The sequence below is a fragment of the Cibotium barometz genome, chromosome 55 (genome assembly GCF_041138505.1).
Source record: "Cibotium barometz isolate CiBa-2024 chromosome 55, ASM4113850v1, whole genome shotgun sequence".
In the NCBI taxonomy this organism is placed as follows: Eukaryota; Viridiplantae; Streptophyta; class Polypodiopsida; order Cyatheales; family Cibotiaceae; genus Cibotium; species Cibotium barometz.
Window position 1 is genome coordinate 33,396,741 of NC_141100.1, and position 17,860 is coordinate 33,414,600.

Below are 17,860 nucleotides of genomic sequence, written 5' to 3' on the forward strand. Positions count from 1 at the left end.
ACTATCTTAAGATTTCCCCTATCTAGGATGGGGGGGACCTTACAGTGCTAGATTCATGTGTTTATAAGGGCTATTGGGCTAGTTCATTTGTAATATTTTCTAGGCACTCAATGAGCAACCAAGCATAGACAAAGTTATTGGGTTATTGTGTGAACACACTTAGTTGGACATTATAATTAGGGTTGGTAGCCAGTTCACTAACATTAGACTATAAATAAGAGTCTAGGCTCTAGCCATATTCATTCATTGATCAATCAACCATCATTATGTTATTGATAACTAAGAAGCAGTGCTACCATTGAGTATCTCTATTCAGCATGACTTTATGTTAGTAATACATAGTAGATTAGGTCATCTCTCTCTTCTATGTATTGAGCATGAAGAAGAAGTAGTTTGTGCATGTGTTTATCTTAGGGTGTCATGTTTTGACAATAGAAAGGCTTCAATTTTTTTTCTCATCATAAGGGAATAGAGATCCATCGTGGAGAACCTAATCATCATAAGCATTTTCACTCAGGTTTATGTTTTTTCATCAAGGCTGCCTTTTGCAAATTTTGTATCAGATAGCCTTGGTGTATGCAAGGGGCGCTCAGCCAAAGGGCAAGAAAGAGGTCCAAACACACTAAGTAGAGGGCAGACATAGCAAGCAAGCAAGGTGGCATGTTGGTGCTTTAAACACAGCCAAACAGGGGTGGAAGACGGTGCATTAGGGGGGTATAGTGGTGGAAACTCAAAGGCTAGGTTTGGGAGAACATAAGGGTGGCTAGATTTAGCAAAACCTATAGCCATATGTAGGTTGCAGGATAGCACACAATAGGCAGTTATCCACAGTAGCAAAATGCATCAAGAGGGCACCTATAGGCCGACTAGCTTATGGACAGAGGGGTAAAATGTTTACACATCATGTAAGTATATGCGGCTTCTTTGCCCGAGCCACAACCACCTTTCCTCCATTGGGCAAGGATGAAACCTTTGTAGATTTAGGCTTATGCAGGTACAAGCTTACGCTATGACAAGCCTAAGCTATGATGGATCAAAGAGATCCATGGCGTGAGTGTGTGGGGGAAGAGAGAGAGAGAGAGAGAGTTTGCATATGATTATATTGATTGATAGATATTATGAAACCTTCACCAAGTACAATGCTTTTATAGCCTTAGAGGCTTATGTGCATGACATCACTGCATATGTCAAACCTAAATAATATCAAGATATTCAACTACTCAAAGTGGGTTAAGATTACACTCATAGGGAGTGTTCACACACACACACACACACACACACACATGAGCTCCGAAATACCCAACAAATCCCCCTTCGAGCGAAGATGGAGATGCTTGAGAAGACCTTCAATAGCCAATGCAATTTGGGCTCTAAACTGTAACACGTGATACAAAAGATCACAGTCTACCAACACCTGAAACTTTCTTGTCAGGCTTGATATAAGAGCTTGACCTCACGTGTCTATGCCTACATCGGTCTACTCAAAGACGCCCCCTCCCTCCCTCCCTTGCTCTATTCAGATGTGAAGTGATTGATGGAGTCTTTTACAAAATTAATGCATTACAAAAATAGAAGGGAGAACACACACATGAATTATTGAACTTAGGAATTGGGGGACTTCTTGGGCGGAGAACCCTTGACTCAACTTAAAATAGGAAGTAGATAAATTTAAGTTTAAGAACTTTCTCTGGAGCAGAAGAGCAGGCTCTTTCATCAACATTTCCAAAGCACGAGAGTGACTGACCCATGCACGGATGACAATGAAGTGCTCAGTGAAGCCCATGTCAATGATGGCCATGAAGAGCTTGACGCAAAAGCCCAAACATAAAGGAGGCCCAAAGGCATTATTTGTAATGCCTATGTGAACCTCCTCTTAATAGAGATTCTTTTTCACGAGTGGGAGACAAACAGTCTGAAAATATAGCATCGATTGGAAAGGGATGATCCTCCACAAGCTACTCAATCTAATCTTAAGAACCTTTACTCTCATAGACATCTTCATGGTATTTGAGAATCTTCAACTTTTATTGTGATCCCACTATGTTCTTGAGGCCCAGTTCACAAGATTCAGAAGCTACGACATGTCAAGCCCAAGTCCCAGCCTGGCGGTTGATGTTGATGATGGTTGTTGTCTACACAGTCTGTGATTGTGCTATGTTGTCGTATCTTTGGATGCCTTGTAATGAGCTTAAAGGCCGTTGCCACCATTAGGCACTCTTCCCCTTTACTAGAGAAGACATTTTATTTCATACATTTTCATTAGAGAACAAGGATGTTGGTGTTCATGAGGTTCTTCCTTTATCATTGTTATGTACTGTCATGGTGAGGTGCTTCAATTTCAGAAAACGAGGATGTGTGCAGTCTCTGTGCTTGTCAGTATATATTCTTATGTCAAGTGAAGAGGCGGAAAAGGAGCTAAGAAAGGAAATGCAAGGAGCCGTGGTTATACATACATGTGAAGGTTTGCAATGGATTCAACTTCAAAATACAGTTGTGGACCTGAAAGTTATTACATTAAAAGCATCATACAAACAGCAAAAAAAGTCTTTATGTATAAGTCTTCAACGCAAAAGATGCACAGTAGCAGAGTCTTAGAGAAGTATCTCTTGTAGGGCTTGTTCCATTTATATAGAGCCCTGGACAAGGCTTGGATAAGTAATCAAGCAAGAAATTAGATTATTTCGAAATGCTTTTGCTGTGTGTTTCGAACCCGTGGATCTACATGACGATCTCCGGCTTTAGGATGCTGGATTTGATCTCCTTGTGGGGCAACACCACCCCACCGTTGCTGTAAATCTCATCTGACAAATGCACATCTTCCCCCAAGACAGTCATGTTCTCCACTCTAGCCCACTGCCCAACAGTGGAATGCCACCCAACGATGCTTCCTGAGATGCAAGCGTGCTTTTTCACCCTCGCCCCTCGCATAATAGTGCACCTTGAGAGCCTCACCCCCGCCTCAACCACACAGCTCTGCCCAATCGACACATCAGGACCAATCAAACAACCTTGCCCTATCTGGGCGCTCGCATCCACCATCACATTCCCCACTATATTTGGCCCCTTTGCCAGTTTCTCTGGAGCATTCCTCTGCAGAGAATCCAAGTACAGACGGAGACCCGTTATGTAGTCTCTTGGCTGCCCGACATCCATCCAAAACCCTGGCAAAACCATTGCAAAAAGCTTATTTTCCCGAGCAATCTTTGGAAAAACTTCCTTCTCGATCGACGTGGGTCTCAATTCAATCCTATCCAGCACTTCGGGGTTGAGAAGGTATATCCCTGCATTGATCTTGTTTCCTACAAAAGCTTGTGGCTTCTCTACAAAGCGTTGCACCTCGCCTGACTTGTCATCCAAAACGACAACTCCATACTTGGAAGGTTCATCCACCTGATATAGACAATCATGCATAGATCGAACCTTTAGAGCTCATTAATGCCAAGAAACAAAACCCATACATAAATTGCGATCCTGAGAAGGCTATGCTATAATTTGTGCACCACATTAAAATGAGGAATGATTCTTGTGATAAGCATGCCCTTAACTGCACATATAATGATACACGAAAACTCAATTTCTGCACATAAGAAAGCCTAGAAAAACACACCCCTGACATGCAACACCACATCATGCATGGTGTGAGAGGAGACAGCCAATACTCATGTCTTTGTAGAGTGCAGCTGGTACGTGTGGCACAAATGGACACACGTGAAATGCAAGTGCCGAACCAGTGAGAAAACAAGAATGATACTTAAACCATGACTACCTTGGTGACCATTATAGAGGCTTCCCCTCCATGAGATTTGTGGAATTCTATCATCTTCTTCAGAGGATACTCGCTGATTACGTCGCTATTAAGGACGAAGAAGGGCTCGCCGGATCCGTCTATGAGTTTATCTCTGGCCAGTGCCAAGGGCCCAGCTGTGCCCATTGGCTCGAACTCTTGCGAGCACACAATTTTGATGCCGAGCTGGGTTTCAAACTCCTTCAGGAAGCCCAACATTACCTGCATACACCCAAACATCCATGAAAGTCACAATGCAGACTACAAAATGCTGAGATTCTTGGTTGAAAAACTTTCAAACGCAGGGTTAGATCTCAGTATCGGACACGATGAGAGCAAAAGAAGCAGAACCAGAGCAAAAAAGCAAAGCACCTCTGGCTGGTAGTTGATTGCAAGGACCACCTCCTTCACACCAATGGACCGGAGGGCCTCGATCTGGAGAGACAGAGAAAACCCATCATCAATTCCACAAATCAAAGGCATCCCAACAAGGGGAATGCAAGTAGAAATTACACGGTAATTAGAGTGGTTTTCATTACCTGATGGAGAATCATGGGCTTGTTGGCGAAGTCCACCAGCGGTTTTGGCAAGCTCAATGTGAGAGGGCGGAGCCTGGTGCCAAAACCGCCGACCAAGATGAGGGCCTTCATGGTTTCAAACACAAGAAGAAAGCGGAAACCCCTCTTGGATTCAAGAAAGAGAGCTGCGAAATTCGGGTGGAAAGGAGGAATTGTGAGTGAAAACCCAAATATTTCCTCTTTGGTTTGGAGCGAATCACTGCGCTTGGATTGGATGCGAAGGGCGTAATGCAAGTGAGCTCATTGGGCACGCACAAGCTCTCTTCCCGTGCATGGGGAGACATATATAAGGAGGTGGGTCTGATGTGTGAGAGAGAATTTGTGCGTGTGTGGGGTGGCGTGTGTGTGTTGTCTTGTGTGGGCCACAGACAGCTGGATGTAGGCTTTGAAAGAAGACCAAAAGGCCCCATGCATCACCACTTTTTTAAGCCCGCCCTTAATCATTGCATTACTTAGATTCGAACCCAAGCCCTTCAACATCAATGCCTAGTTGGAAATAGCTCACTCAACATTAAAAATTTCCACCTCAAATCCATTTAGCAGGAGAAAAAAAATGGATAACCAACTTCTCTTCAATCTATATCCACCCTTCAAAGCTGCCCCTTGCCTAGAGAGGAAGCTACCTCCTTGAAATCTTGCGAAGTTAGACATCTTCGAACCATGTGAGAAGCAACCCTTCGATTTTTGACACAAGTCTTTGCCCTCAGCACAACCACCATGTAGGATTGATTGACAACCTTGCTTGTCTCATGTCATGGTTGGACACATAGATATCTATAAACACCCCATATGATATTTGTGTTTATGTAGATAAATGTGCAAGATTAAGTGTCCTCTAATGGGAGGAGTCACAAGGTTTGAAGTGTATGTTGCATGGGTTAACATAGTTCATATGGGTTTTTAAAAAGATTTTTTTTTCCATGGCATGAGTTAAAAACATTCTCAACAAGAAGAGCTAGTTTGAAATGAATTTATTAAAAATTGTATTAAGACTTAGAACAAAAAATTCGTGCAAGTGATGTGCTTTAAAGAACCCGCATATCCCAAGGCTCGTGAACACACTATATTGTCAACGAAAATAGAAATCAAGTACTTTAAATTTAAGATCATAAGCCAGAAGCCCAATCTATATTGTCAATAAAGATATTAGTCAATCGCTTTAAATTTAAGGTCATAAATCTAATTTTGTTGTTACTTAAAACAAATGCATATGTATTTACCAATTTAGAGATTGATCATTCAATAATTTTATAAGTCCATAGTGGGTATATACACACAAGCTAGTTTTTTTTACCAAAATCACATTCATTAAAACTTAATCTTCACATTGCCCAATAGTGGTGGGTATAAGGATGTTGAATTGTAACATTAAGGTCAAAAATCCAATTTCCTTGTTACTCAAAACGAATACAAAGGGATTCACCAATTTAGAGATTGTTAATTCAATACTTTTAGAAGTCTAGAGAAGTCCATAGTGGCTATATACACATAGCTAGTTTTTTACCAGAACCACATTCATCTTCACATTTCCCACCAATAGTGGTTGGTATAAGGATGTTCAATTGTAACTCACATACCATTTTTTGCACTAATATAATAGAAGAATGCTTTTGAACGATGGTAAATTTAAAACTTATAAAAGCTTAAAAGACATAACATTTAAAGGATCTTGAATTGACTAGTACAAGGCCAATGAATCTTTTAACATATTTGTAAGACCCTCCTTGCTTGTTTCTTATGATTTTTAAACATTTCCCATAGCTTTACTATCTCATTATCTTGTTTTTAGGTCTTAAAGAAAATAGGCCTTTAGAGTAAGAAGCCCACTCACATGCATACTTGTCTAGTTCAAATATCCCCTGATGCAAATATTTCTTTCACAAACACTTTACATTGCCCTATTGATATTAAGGATATTTACTTCTGAAATGGTTTGATATACATGGATAAATATAAATTTTCTTCAAATTCATTGTACCATTTAGGACACTTGCCTCACCTATACATATATTATATATATGTATCCCTTCATTGTCGCTTTCTTTGATCATTTATTCATAGAATTTGTTCCACACTATCAAACAAATCGATAGATGCTACTTTATGAAAGCATGAAAACAACATGTTAATGGTAATGATTATGAAAGCATGAAAACAACATGTTAATGATTATGAAAAAGTAGTTTGTTCACATTCTACATCAGAAAAAAGAAGGATGTATTGGCTTTGAATGTGTGGGTACATTGTTTTGTAACCGTGTGGGTATAGTGCTCATGATTATGCTTCAAAGCAAAAATACGAGAAAAAACGTGTACATATTCTAATTCTTATAAGAAAAAAAGAATCATGAGCCTTAAAATATATTTTGTTCAATTGTAAAGGTGGAGTCCCTATGATCAAAGTCTGATATGATTACCAAGCTAATTTGATTCACATGATTTACTTAAGTTTGATGTAATCGGGGTTGATGATTTGCTTAAGTTTGATGTAATCGGGGTTGATGATTTGCTTTATACCTTTTTTTTGGAAGCAAAACTACTCTGGTTAACTAATGTCCAACCACATTTGGTATAGACATCCTTGAGTGTGGGAAGGTCCACTTTTAATCCTCCCATGTGAAAATTTCCATATTGTGTCCACTCTCCCCTTTTCAAGTCTAAAACCAATCCTAGTTAGGTTTGGAAATCTAGGCTTGGTAAACTTCAAAGCCTAGATATGATGCTATGTGTGAGGCTTGGGTAGGCACAAATCTTATATATGCATGCCACTTTATGTCCACATCAGCTTCGAGAGGATCCACATAAGCACCTTGCCATCTCCACCCTCCATGTCAACATGGTCAACCTAGTTGACTCCCCACCTCATCATCCTAGTCATCATTAATGCCACATCTTCTTGCCATCTTTGCATGCCACCTCGCACTTGTTGACATGGCATGCCACATCAGCCACCATAATAGTGCCAGATGTCAAGAAAATGACACGTGTCATGCACGCATGTGACACGTTGTGGCACCTCCTTCCCACCTTCCCATTTTTTTCAAAAGTATATTTCTGAAAAGTTTAATTTAGTATTAAAAAAAAGAGAAATAAAATATATAATTTTAAATAATAAAATATATATAACTTATTAATATAAAAGAATTTAAAATCACTAATTTTAAAGGATTATATTTTGGAATTAGATAAATAATATTATTTTTAAAGTTCATGTTATTTAATTAAAAATTTTTAATTTTTTAAATTTAATATTTCTTGAAAATATTTTATGTGTAGAATAAGCCTACCAATGCGTCCATCTCAACATCCATTGCCTTCTCCCATACATGCTTCCCAATAGCTTCTGTATAGCATGTAGGTTCCACATGCTTCACCAAAGAGGTCATATAAGCGTAATGCATAGCAAAGTCACGATATGTCAACCTGTCAATTGGATACCTGGACCCTTTGGGATCTCCGCAATGCATGCGAGTCACTCTGAACACCTATCACTCTAGCATGTGGAGGCACATATCTATCATGCCTTGCACCTCGTGTGTGCATAAAACTAGTATGCCAAGTTCCTCATCCAAACTTTTCTGAACTTGACGACTCATAACCTGTGATGCCAATTCCTTCAACCTTCTTTTTTCCTTTATCCACAGCACTACTCCCAGTGCTCACACTCTCATGTCTCAAGCATCCTGACCATGGATGTATAGTGCTACTCTCAGACTCTGCTGGCCCAGACATAGAAATAGAACTTGTTTGTGGCAAGTTCACATGCACATCAGCATCAATGGAATCAATGACGCCCTCATCCTTTGCCTTGTAACAACTAGCAAGTTCATCAAACACCACATCTCGTGAGATAACCACTTGCCTAGTATGTGGATTGTAACATTTATATGCCTTGCGATCCTGTGCATACCCAACAAAAATGCACTTTTTTGCCTTAGGATCTAGCTTCTTTCTTCACTCATCTGGCACATGCACATAAGCTATGCTACCAAACACTTGGAGGTGTCCAATGTTTGGCCTAAAACCTGTAAGACGCATCTCTGGAATACTTCCATGTATGGCAGCTGTGGGTGTCTTATTAAGTACATACACCGTTGTGGCACACGCTTCTGCCCAATAATAGTCTGGCATGCTCTTTTCATTGAGCATTGCCCTAGCCACATCACCAATGACTCTATTTTTCCTCTAAGCAGCAACACCATTTTGTTGAGGTGTATACCTCCAAGTTAGCTGCCTTATTATGCCATTCTTTCTCATGAAGTTCTCAAAAGCATGTGAGGTGTATTCGCCACCTCCATCTGTCCTCAAACATTTTATCCAAGAGCCATATTGCTTCTCTGTAAAAGCTTTGAAGTCCATAAACTTTCCCAACACTTCAATCTTCTCTTTGAGAAAGTAAATCCAAGTTATTCTGCTGAAATCATCAATGAATGTCACATAATACATGCTGCCTTTAATGGATGGGTTTTGTGCAGGACCCCATACATCACTATGAACAATCTCAAGTGGAGTGCATCCTTGACCAGGATACAGTGGTGGATGATCATGGGTTTTCTTTTGACGCCCAAGCATGATTGTGGCAGGCCGGTTCTACCAGTAGATTCGCGACTTCATTGGAGGATTCTTGAGTTCTAGCAGTGGAAGTGGGAGTTAGAGGCATTTCAGTTCTCTCATCGAGTGGTTGCTGCCACGCTCACTCTTGATCGAGTACAGAGCCAAAAACAAAGTTCTCGCTCTCATTTTCAGCTTCGAGTGGATGACCATGAGATAATTCTAGAGCATTTGAGAGCTAGAGAGAGTGCTGTTGACTAGATCTCTATCTTGATAGTGACTAAACTTAGACTAGCTGGGTTAGCTCACTTACATTGTACTTAGATTTATTGGCAGTGACTAACCTCAGAATAGTTGGGGTAGCTCATTTTCATTATGCCTTGATCTTTTGAGTTAGTGGCTAAACCCAGAGTGGTTGGGTTAGCTCACATTTTGATGTACTTAGTTGATGTTTTTATCATTATGAGTTTTTTCATTATTGAGGATCATTGCATTTGAGTTGATTTTTATGGATTTTGGATTTTTATAACAATTTGGGTATCATATTGTTTGTTGAAAATCCCCATGCCATCATACCTAAATATGCTTCTATGGTGACCAAAATTTACAAGAATGTGGGGGGGACCCATCCCCACATGCTCACAAAGTTTGGTCACCATCGGAGTATGTTTGGGTATGATGGCATGGGGAAGAGCAAGATTTTTCATGGCCTCTCAAGCACCAAGAGACCTGAAAAATCCACAAAATCCACACCACTGGGCACTAATTGCTAATCCAAACATGCTCCGATGGTGACCAAACTTTGCAAGCATGTGGGGGGGACCCACCCCCATGTACTCACAAAGTTTGGTCACCATCGAAGCATGTTTGAGTACGATGGCATGGGGAAGAGCAAGATTTTCCATGGCCTCTCAAGAACCAAGAGACTTGAAAAATTTGCATTGGGTGCTAATTTCTAACCCAAACATGCTCCGATGAGGATCAAACTTTTCAAGCATGTGGGGGTGGGTCTCCCCCACATGCTTGCAAAGTTTGGTGATCATCAAAGCATGTTTGGGTATGATGGCCTGGGGAAGAGTGGGATTTTCCATGGCCTCTCAAGCACCAAGAGACCTCAAAAATCCGCACTGGGCACTAATTGCTAACCGAAACATGCTCCAAACTTTGCAAGAATTTGGGGAGACCCGTGGCCCCACATGCTTGCAAAGTTTGGTCACCATCAGAGCATGTTTGGGTACGATGGCATGGAGAAGAGCGGGATTTTCCATGGCCTCTCAAGCACCAAGAGACTTGAAAAATCATCACTGGGCACTAATTACTAATCTAAACATGCTCCAATGGTTACCAAACTTTGTGAGCATGTAGGGGTGGGTCCTCTCCACATGTAGGGGTGGTCCCCTCCACATGCTCGCAAAGTTTGGTCACCATCAGAGCATGTTTGGGTATGATGGCTTGGTGAAGAGCAGTATTTTCCATGGCCTCTCAAGAATCAAGAGACTCACACTGGGCGCTAATTGCTAATCCAAAAATGCTCCAGTGGTGAGACCAAACTTTGCAAGCATGTGGTGGGGACCACCCCCACATGCTCACAAACTTTGGTCCCCATCGGAGCATGTCTGGGTATGATGGCATAGGGAAGAGCGGGATTTTCCATGGTCTCCAAGAGACTTGAAAAATCCGCATTGGGCGCTAATTGCTAACCCAAACATGCTCTGATGGGGACCAAAGTTTGCAAGCATGTGGGTGTGGGTCCCCCCCACATGCTTGCAAAGTTTGGTCACTATTGGAGCATGCTTGGGTACGACGGTATGGGGAAGCGCGGGAATTTCATGGCCTCTCAAGCACCAAAAGACTTGAAAAGCCATTGCTAACCCAAACATGCTCCGATGGGGACCAAACTTTGCGAGCATGTGGGGGCGGGTCCCCCCCCAGATGCTCGTAAATTTTGGTCACCATCGGAGCATGTTTGGGTACGATGGAACGGGGAAGAGTGGGATTTTCCATGGCCTCTCAAGCACCAAGAGACTTGAAAAATCATCACTGGGGACTAATTGCTAATCTGAATATGCTCTGATGGTGACCAAATTTTGCGAGCATGTGGGGAGGGTCCTCCCCACATGCTCGCAAATTTTGGTTACCACATCGGAGTATGTTTGGGATGATGGTATGGGGATTTTCAAGAAACAATATAATAGCCAGTGTAGAAAAATCCAAAAATCATGAACATTAACTAAAATGCAATGATCCTCAATGATGAAAAAACTCATAATGATATAAACATCAACTAAGTACATCAGAATGTGAGTTAACCCAACTACTTTGGGTTTAGTCACTAACTTAATGCATAATGAAAATGAGCTACCCCAGCTAGTCTGAGGTTAGTCACTGCCAAAAAATCTAAGTACAATGTAAATGAGATAACCTAGCTAGTCTGAGTTTAGTCACTATATTAAACGGCAACCCAATCAAAATCGTCATCTCTCATTGTTGGTCGATGTGCACGTCGAGGCTGCTATGTATGTCAAGGAGGTTGTGCCGGCTCTACAGGAGCCGTCGAATATCTACGGGGAGGTCTGCCTCTCAAAGGTAGGATCATAAGCTGGTGCTGGTGTACTGGAGAGCTCACGAGTCCCATAAGTCGCTCTAGCCCTCTCCCTCTACATCCTACTACTGCAAGACATCTCTATCTATAAACCCAAAATCTGTAATCGGCAATGGTCTGTGCTTGCCACTCTGCGTATATAAGCTTCTCTGGTGTAAGGACACACTGCTTATGTGAAGCAGCACTACTGCCAGAACCATCACTCGAGGTGCCACTAGGACCAGCACCACCCACACGCTCGTGTGCTGTGAGCTGGCTCTCCTAAAGGACTCTCTGGTATGCATCAAACTCGTGTGCACTCCACTCAATCTCTGGAGGCACCTCAGGCTCCTGATCTCTGTCATCGGTGGCATCGAGTCCTAAGTCAGTAGTAGCTGAGGTAAAATCAAGTGGCCTACCAATCATAGCATCTAGTCGAGCAAATCCTAGGTGAAGATCATCAATGCCCAAAACTCTGTATGTTGCTAGGTCGACACGTGATCGGCAAGAGGGACATGCTGAGAAGCGTACTAGCTTTGGGTGATACAAGAAATGGAAAAAATGTCCACATCCCAGAGCATATCCACCAATACTGTCAATGTCCTCGAGGCATAGAGCGCATCAGGTGTCACGGAGGAATGGTGGTGCATCTTGAGGGAGAGGTCGTCTCGAAAAACCTCTATAAAACAGGCTGTGGATATAGAGGCAAGTAAGGCACTATCACGTTTGAAGATCTACGAAACTCCCAAACATGTAGCATCAACTGCTCTGCCCTATGCTGTGCAATTCGCTCCATAATCATGTGCTGCTCCACCTCAGCTCTAGAACTCTCTACCTCAGTCTGAGCCTACTCAAAAAGTAAAGCATACAAATAATTGATTAGTCTCTCTCATTAGGTATTACTTAAAGAAATTCATAACTTTAGACCTTAATTATAACTCTTTTACATACAAGAGAAACCTATCTACTGGATGTCAGACTCTCTCGCATGGCGTGCCTCTATAGTGGCTCTGCCTCTGCCGTCCACAATGCAACTCTAAGGTGGTCAATCTCCGCTCTCGCCTCTATCAACTCCTGAGTGAGCCTCTCACTACTAGTAGGTGTGGGACCCTACGTGACACAATCAACCATGCCGCTCATTTTTAAAATATAGAAAAGTACATATAAACATGTAAACAAATGACTATGAAAAAACTTAAGAAGTAATAAATGTTTAAATATTTTGACATTTATCATCGGTATTGATTGTGAGAACAAGCGCACCACTTGTTGGATGCTCTCCATGGTACTTTGTACGTCGATACCCACCTGGGTGCCAAAAAGCCTCGACCGTCGACAAAGGCACAAACGCAGGATCTGTAGCAGCTACACGAAGGGCTGATGGAAGTCGCCTACCCTGGTCCTGGAGACGGCCTTGGCCAGCACCGCCACTAGGCTAATGGCTAATGTAATCCACCTCCTCCCCTAAGACAAACTCTGCATATAATTGCTTTGCGAAGTATATGGGAATTTGGCGGTTGTTCGGTATCCTCCAATATGCGGCAACATATCGACTATAGATATGTGCCGCCATACAAGGATGCGAACACCACGAAATAGTAAGGGGCTTCCCCACTCACCCTCCTAGGTCGCATCATCCCATGTTTATCAAGGAAAAGGTCTAAGTAGGCTCCATCCCTAATCGGACCAAGATCATTCTACTTTCTGGTTTTATAACCTCGATTGAGGTTCAGTGGCATGCATTTTAGGGTTTACAAGATGTACACTCTGGATGCATTCACAGGTTTTAGGGTTAGTGAGACAAATGGCCAAGATATGCATTTGATTTTAGGGTTGGTGAGGGATCGATAGTTGCGATTTGAATTAAGTATATGGCGCTTTAGGCTCGAGAGGCACGTGTCATGTTTTAATTTATGGCGATATCACGATCGAGGTACTCCACCCGAGTTGCATCGATGTCCCAATTTTAGAGAGAGTGAACGAAAGCGAGTACCCTCATCTTGCAACCATCCATAGGCCTAAGTTTGTTGTGCCTTATAGGATAGGCTATTCTTCTAGGGCTTTTGGATTTGGAGATGCTCATGATACCACTATTCCTAGCCTTCATAGTGTACCTGGGCAGTATAGTCCACGTGTTTGAGTAGCTAGGTATAGTGCATGATGAGGGTAGTGTTAATTTTTCTGAGGTGAGATCTCATAGGAGACACATGATTATTCATATGGATCTAGAGAGTTTCACATTTGACTTAGATATTTTCTTAGACCCATTATTGATGGAGTTAGACCCTACCTATGAGGATTACTTTAGTGTCCTTGGAGATTCTAGGATTAGGGATTTTATGGATGATGATTTCATTTATCTCTCATGTGTGGACACGTTGTGAGTCTTCAGTGATGATGACAATTATGATGATCCTATTGATCATATTCTTATCTTGGAGGATCATGCGCACATATTACACATGAGAATGTGGTGTATAGTTTAGGTCATGCACATACACACATGGATATAGTGGATCGTGTCTCGCACGTTTTGAGTCGTGCTACATTGGGCACGCGATGGTGTTGATTCCCATCTAAATTTACATGATGTTGACTCTACAAGATATGTGCATTTGTTTTTTGTGATTGTCGACATGACCATATGTTTTTTGGAGCCGTGACATTTACTTTTGGGTGCATCATTTGCCATTTGCAGTGTCTCGGTTTTTCATTATGTGGCTCGACATTTAGATGCACCTATGGCACATCCTAGTCTTGGCTTGTATGATGGTTCTTTTGTGCGAGGATATTTTAACATTTTGTCCACGAGTTTTGAGTTTATTGTGTGGATGTCTTCAGCGCCGAGCTTACATTACGTCTATGAGGATGGGCTAGTTATTGGTCTTCCCTTTGATAGGAGGATTTGGGACTAGCCTCATCATCAATGTTGGTCTTCCATATTTACCATTTGATCTAGGTGGTTGGAGGGCCATTGTTTTGGAGTTTGGATAGTCCAGATTTCACTTGGATCCAAGCAGTGGCATGATTAGGTTCATCATTTGATGGGAGTCTATTATCCTTTCCATTTGACCCTAGGGGTCATGTGATTCCATGGCTTCACATTTGATTCAGAGAGAGGGTGTATTGTTAGCTTCATCATCAGCATTGCACTACATTATTTTCCATTTAAGCCAGAAGGTGTCATATGCCTTTATGGACGACATCAACATTCAGCTTTGAATGTGATATTTTTTGCTCTTATATATAGCCTTTGTAGGTGTCTTTTATACACAACCACCCTTAAATTTTGAGGAAAAAATCATTGTAGGAGGCGATGGTTTGTAACAAAGGGATTTCAGGCTTGCACTTGAACATGGGGAATGGGCTTGGGCACATAGGGCTTAGGGAAATTCACATGTGGTGTTAGGGCATGAGGGCCTTCGGACTATAAAAGGCACTAGCCCTAGGACTATTGTACCCTTTAAAACCTTTATGATCTTGGATACCTTTAGGAATCTTTAGCTTTCTCTCTAATATAGGATAATCTCAAGTTAATCTAGGTGTAGCTTTCTCTCTAATATAGGATAATCTCAAGTTAATCTAGGTGTAGCTTTCTTTCTAATATAGGATAACCTCAAGTTAATCTAGGTGTGGCTTTCTTTCTAATATAGGATAATCTCAAGTTAATCTAGGTGTAGCTTTCTTTCTAATATAGGATAATCTCAAGTTAATCTAGGTGTAGCTTTCTCTCTAATATAGGATAATCTCAAGTTAATCTAGGTGTAGCTTTCTTTCACCCAAATAAGAGTGAGCCCATGCTTTCTCTTAGCGTATTGCACATATTCCAACTTTGTGTAGGTTTGATATATATATTCTCATCCTTAATTATGGTGAGGGTGGACATGTTTATATGTAAAGTTTTACCTTCATGTTTTCTTTAGCCTGAGCTTATCGTACCTTGGCTTACTCTTGGGCTTATTTCTTTATGTCCTCTTTCTTTTATTTTTTCTACTTCTTTTATTGCAACTAATCTAACATATCCTAAGTCAAGAGCTCCCATTGATCCTTCTTTATCAATGCCCTCAATCTCAATGGTCTCAATTCTAGCCAAGCCTTATGGAGGAGTAAGCTCAGTAACTCTAAAAGGATATAACCCATAATATTTTAGCTTATTTTTCTTATTGGAACTCACTCCAGATAACATGATTATGTCCCCCTCTTCGAGTTTCCTTTTTCTTTACATTTTGGTTAAACCTTTTCTTTCTATGATGTTTCTTCACCAGACGGCTATCATTCTTGTTTTATCCATATTTTCCAGGTCAACTAAGCAATTCAGCCTAAGTGTTCCCATTGCATTTTTTTCAATCAAATATTCTCTTACTATAATCCTTAGACTAGGTACTAGGTACTCCATAATACTGTCTTAGACTAGGTACTAGGCATTCCATTCTCTTACTATAATCCTTATACTAGGTACTCCATAATACTGTCTTAGACTAGGTACTAGGCATTCCATTCTCTTACTATAATCCTTAGACTAGGTACTAGGCATTCCATTCTCTTACTATAATCCTTAGACTAGGTCTTAGACTAGGTACTAGGCATTCCATTTTCTTACTATAATCCTTAGACTAGGTACTAGGCATTCCATTCTCTTACTATAATCCTTAGACTAGGTACTAGGTACTCCATATACTACCTTACTTGACACCATATGCTAGCTTAATGGTGTTTGACCAGTGATCACTATAATCCTTAGACTAGGTACTAGGTACTCCATACTACCTTAATTGACACCATATGTTAGCTTAATGGTGTTTGACTAGTGATAACCTTATAAGAGGTATGATATTCCCAAAGCATAGCTATAAGCTTATGTTCCTAATCACTATGATTAGTTTTCACTATCTTTGTGAGAATGGAAAACAACATTTTGTTAGTGCTTTTGGCCTATTTATTACCCTATGGGTAATATGGCAATCCCACTAAGAATCATGCTAGTAGTAGGTGTTCAATAACTTCACTAATGAAATGTGATCCCCTATCACTCAATGGATAACTAAATCTTGTATAAAAATTTGGCGGTAGTATGAGCATCAGATCCTTCTTGTGGATTTTTCTTTGGACCATTTTGTAAAATAATATGTGATTAATGAGACTGGTTTATCTAGCAAGAGGGCTCATGAGACTTATAGAGTCAGTTCCCCACTTGAAAGGGTTGAATGGGATCCTATCCTTTTGTTGTGGAATAACAAAATTATGACATTTAGCATACCCTTTGACAAATTCCATGGCATTGCTAAACATAGTAGGCCACTATATACATGCTTGGAGAACTTTGTGAATAGTATATTTGCCTACAAAATGTTCTTTGAAAATTATAGAGTGTCTACTTATAAAATATTTATGATTTTATCTTCTTACACATGTGCTCAAAACATCATGTTTACTAAGTTTATATAGTTGTCTTGCTACAATTGTGATAAGGTGATGCCAATGGTGCTGCCAACTTGATAAGTCGATGCAAGTGTTAGTCAAACCAAATGGCATAACCTTTTAAGAAAATGTACCCCACATTGTAATGGATGTAGTTTTTTTATTGATCCTTAGGGCAATGGAGACTTAGTTGTATCCTAAGAACCCACCTAAGAAGCTATAAGCCTCTTTTTTGGCTACTCTCTTCCAAACATGGTGTATGGCAAGGGATAATGGTCTTTGCGTATTACAGCATTAGCCTTCTTACCCAAAGCTTTCCATTTTTCTTAGACACAATGACAATTGGATTAACCCAATTTTGCAGCACCCATGTGCTCTAACATGAACAACAATAATCTCATCAATGCTTTATGATCTGGAACATTCCATGACTTGTCTCAAATCGAATTATTCATCATCTTCATCTTCCTCCTTTTGATCCACTATGGAGAGACGGAAGTCTCTCTCACTTGTAGCATGAGTAGTATGATCCGTGTGTAGCTCAATCCAATGGGATTTGCATCCCTTTTGGAGCTAGGGATTCAACCCGTACCGGTGCACGAAAGCTTATCCACGAATGGAGAAAATGCTATGAACACCACTATCTTGACATAGACTTTACACACACAAGCTCAATCTTGCCATAGCTCATTCACTCATCATCCCACTCATTCATGCATCCAATACAAGAAGAAAGCTAAGCTAATGCATTCACAAGCTCAAAGCATACTTCATTCTGAAGCACTTATTTCCCTAGCATGCACACAAACCTTGAAGCTTAATGGAACTTGAAATAAACATGCATTCTCATTCACTACTCAAGCAATGCCTTGCCCATGGATAAGCTACAAGCTATGGAGAAGCTTAAGCTTGAATCCACTACCACACAAAGCCTAATAGAGAATCCACA

At 40.9% G+C, this 17,860-nt stretch overlaps 1 protein-coding gene across 1 annotated transcript; it reads right to left on the reverse strand.

Annotated features, from left to right (window-relative positions):
* Positions 1–2,496: 2,496 nt before the first annotated feature.
* LOC147607637 (mannose-1-phosphate guanylyltransferase 1-like) lies at positions 2,497–4,620 on the reverse strand. The gene is made up of 4 exons (XM_086790595.1): positions 4,324–4,620; positions 4,157–4,219; positions 3,767–4,006; positions 2,497–3,390 (listed from the first exon to the last, which is right to left on the reverse strand). The coding sequence occupies exons 1-4, from the start codon at positions 4,432–4,434 to the stop codon at positions 2,719–2,721; spliced, it is 1,086 nt and encodes a 361-aa protein (XP_086646721.1). The 5' UTR covers positions 4,435–4,620; the 3' UTR covers positions 2,497–2,718.
* Between the last annotated feature and the right edge of the window lie 13,240 nt (positions 4,621–17,860).

Coding starts and splice junctions, on each gene's coding strand:
- LOC147607637 (XM_086790595.1), bottom strand. CDS start 4,434: ATGAAGGCCCTCATCTTGGTCGGCGGTTTTGGCACCAGGCTCCGCCCT. Junction 4,220..4,323: donor AGCCCATGATTCTCCATCAG/GTAATGAAAACC, acceptor CTGTCTCTCCAG/ATCGAGGCCCTCCGGTCCAT. Junction 4,007..4,156: donor CAATCAACTACCAGCCAGAG/GTGCTTTGCTTT, acceptor GGGTGTATGCAG/GTAATGTTGGGCTTCCTGAA.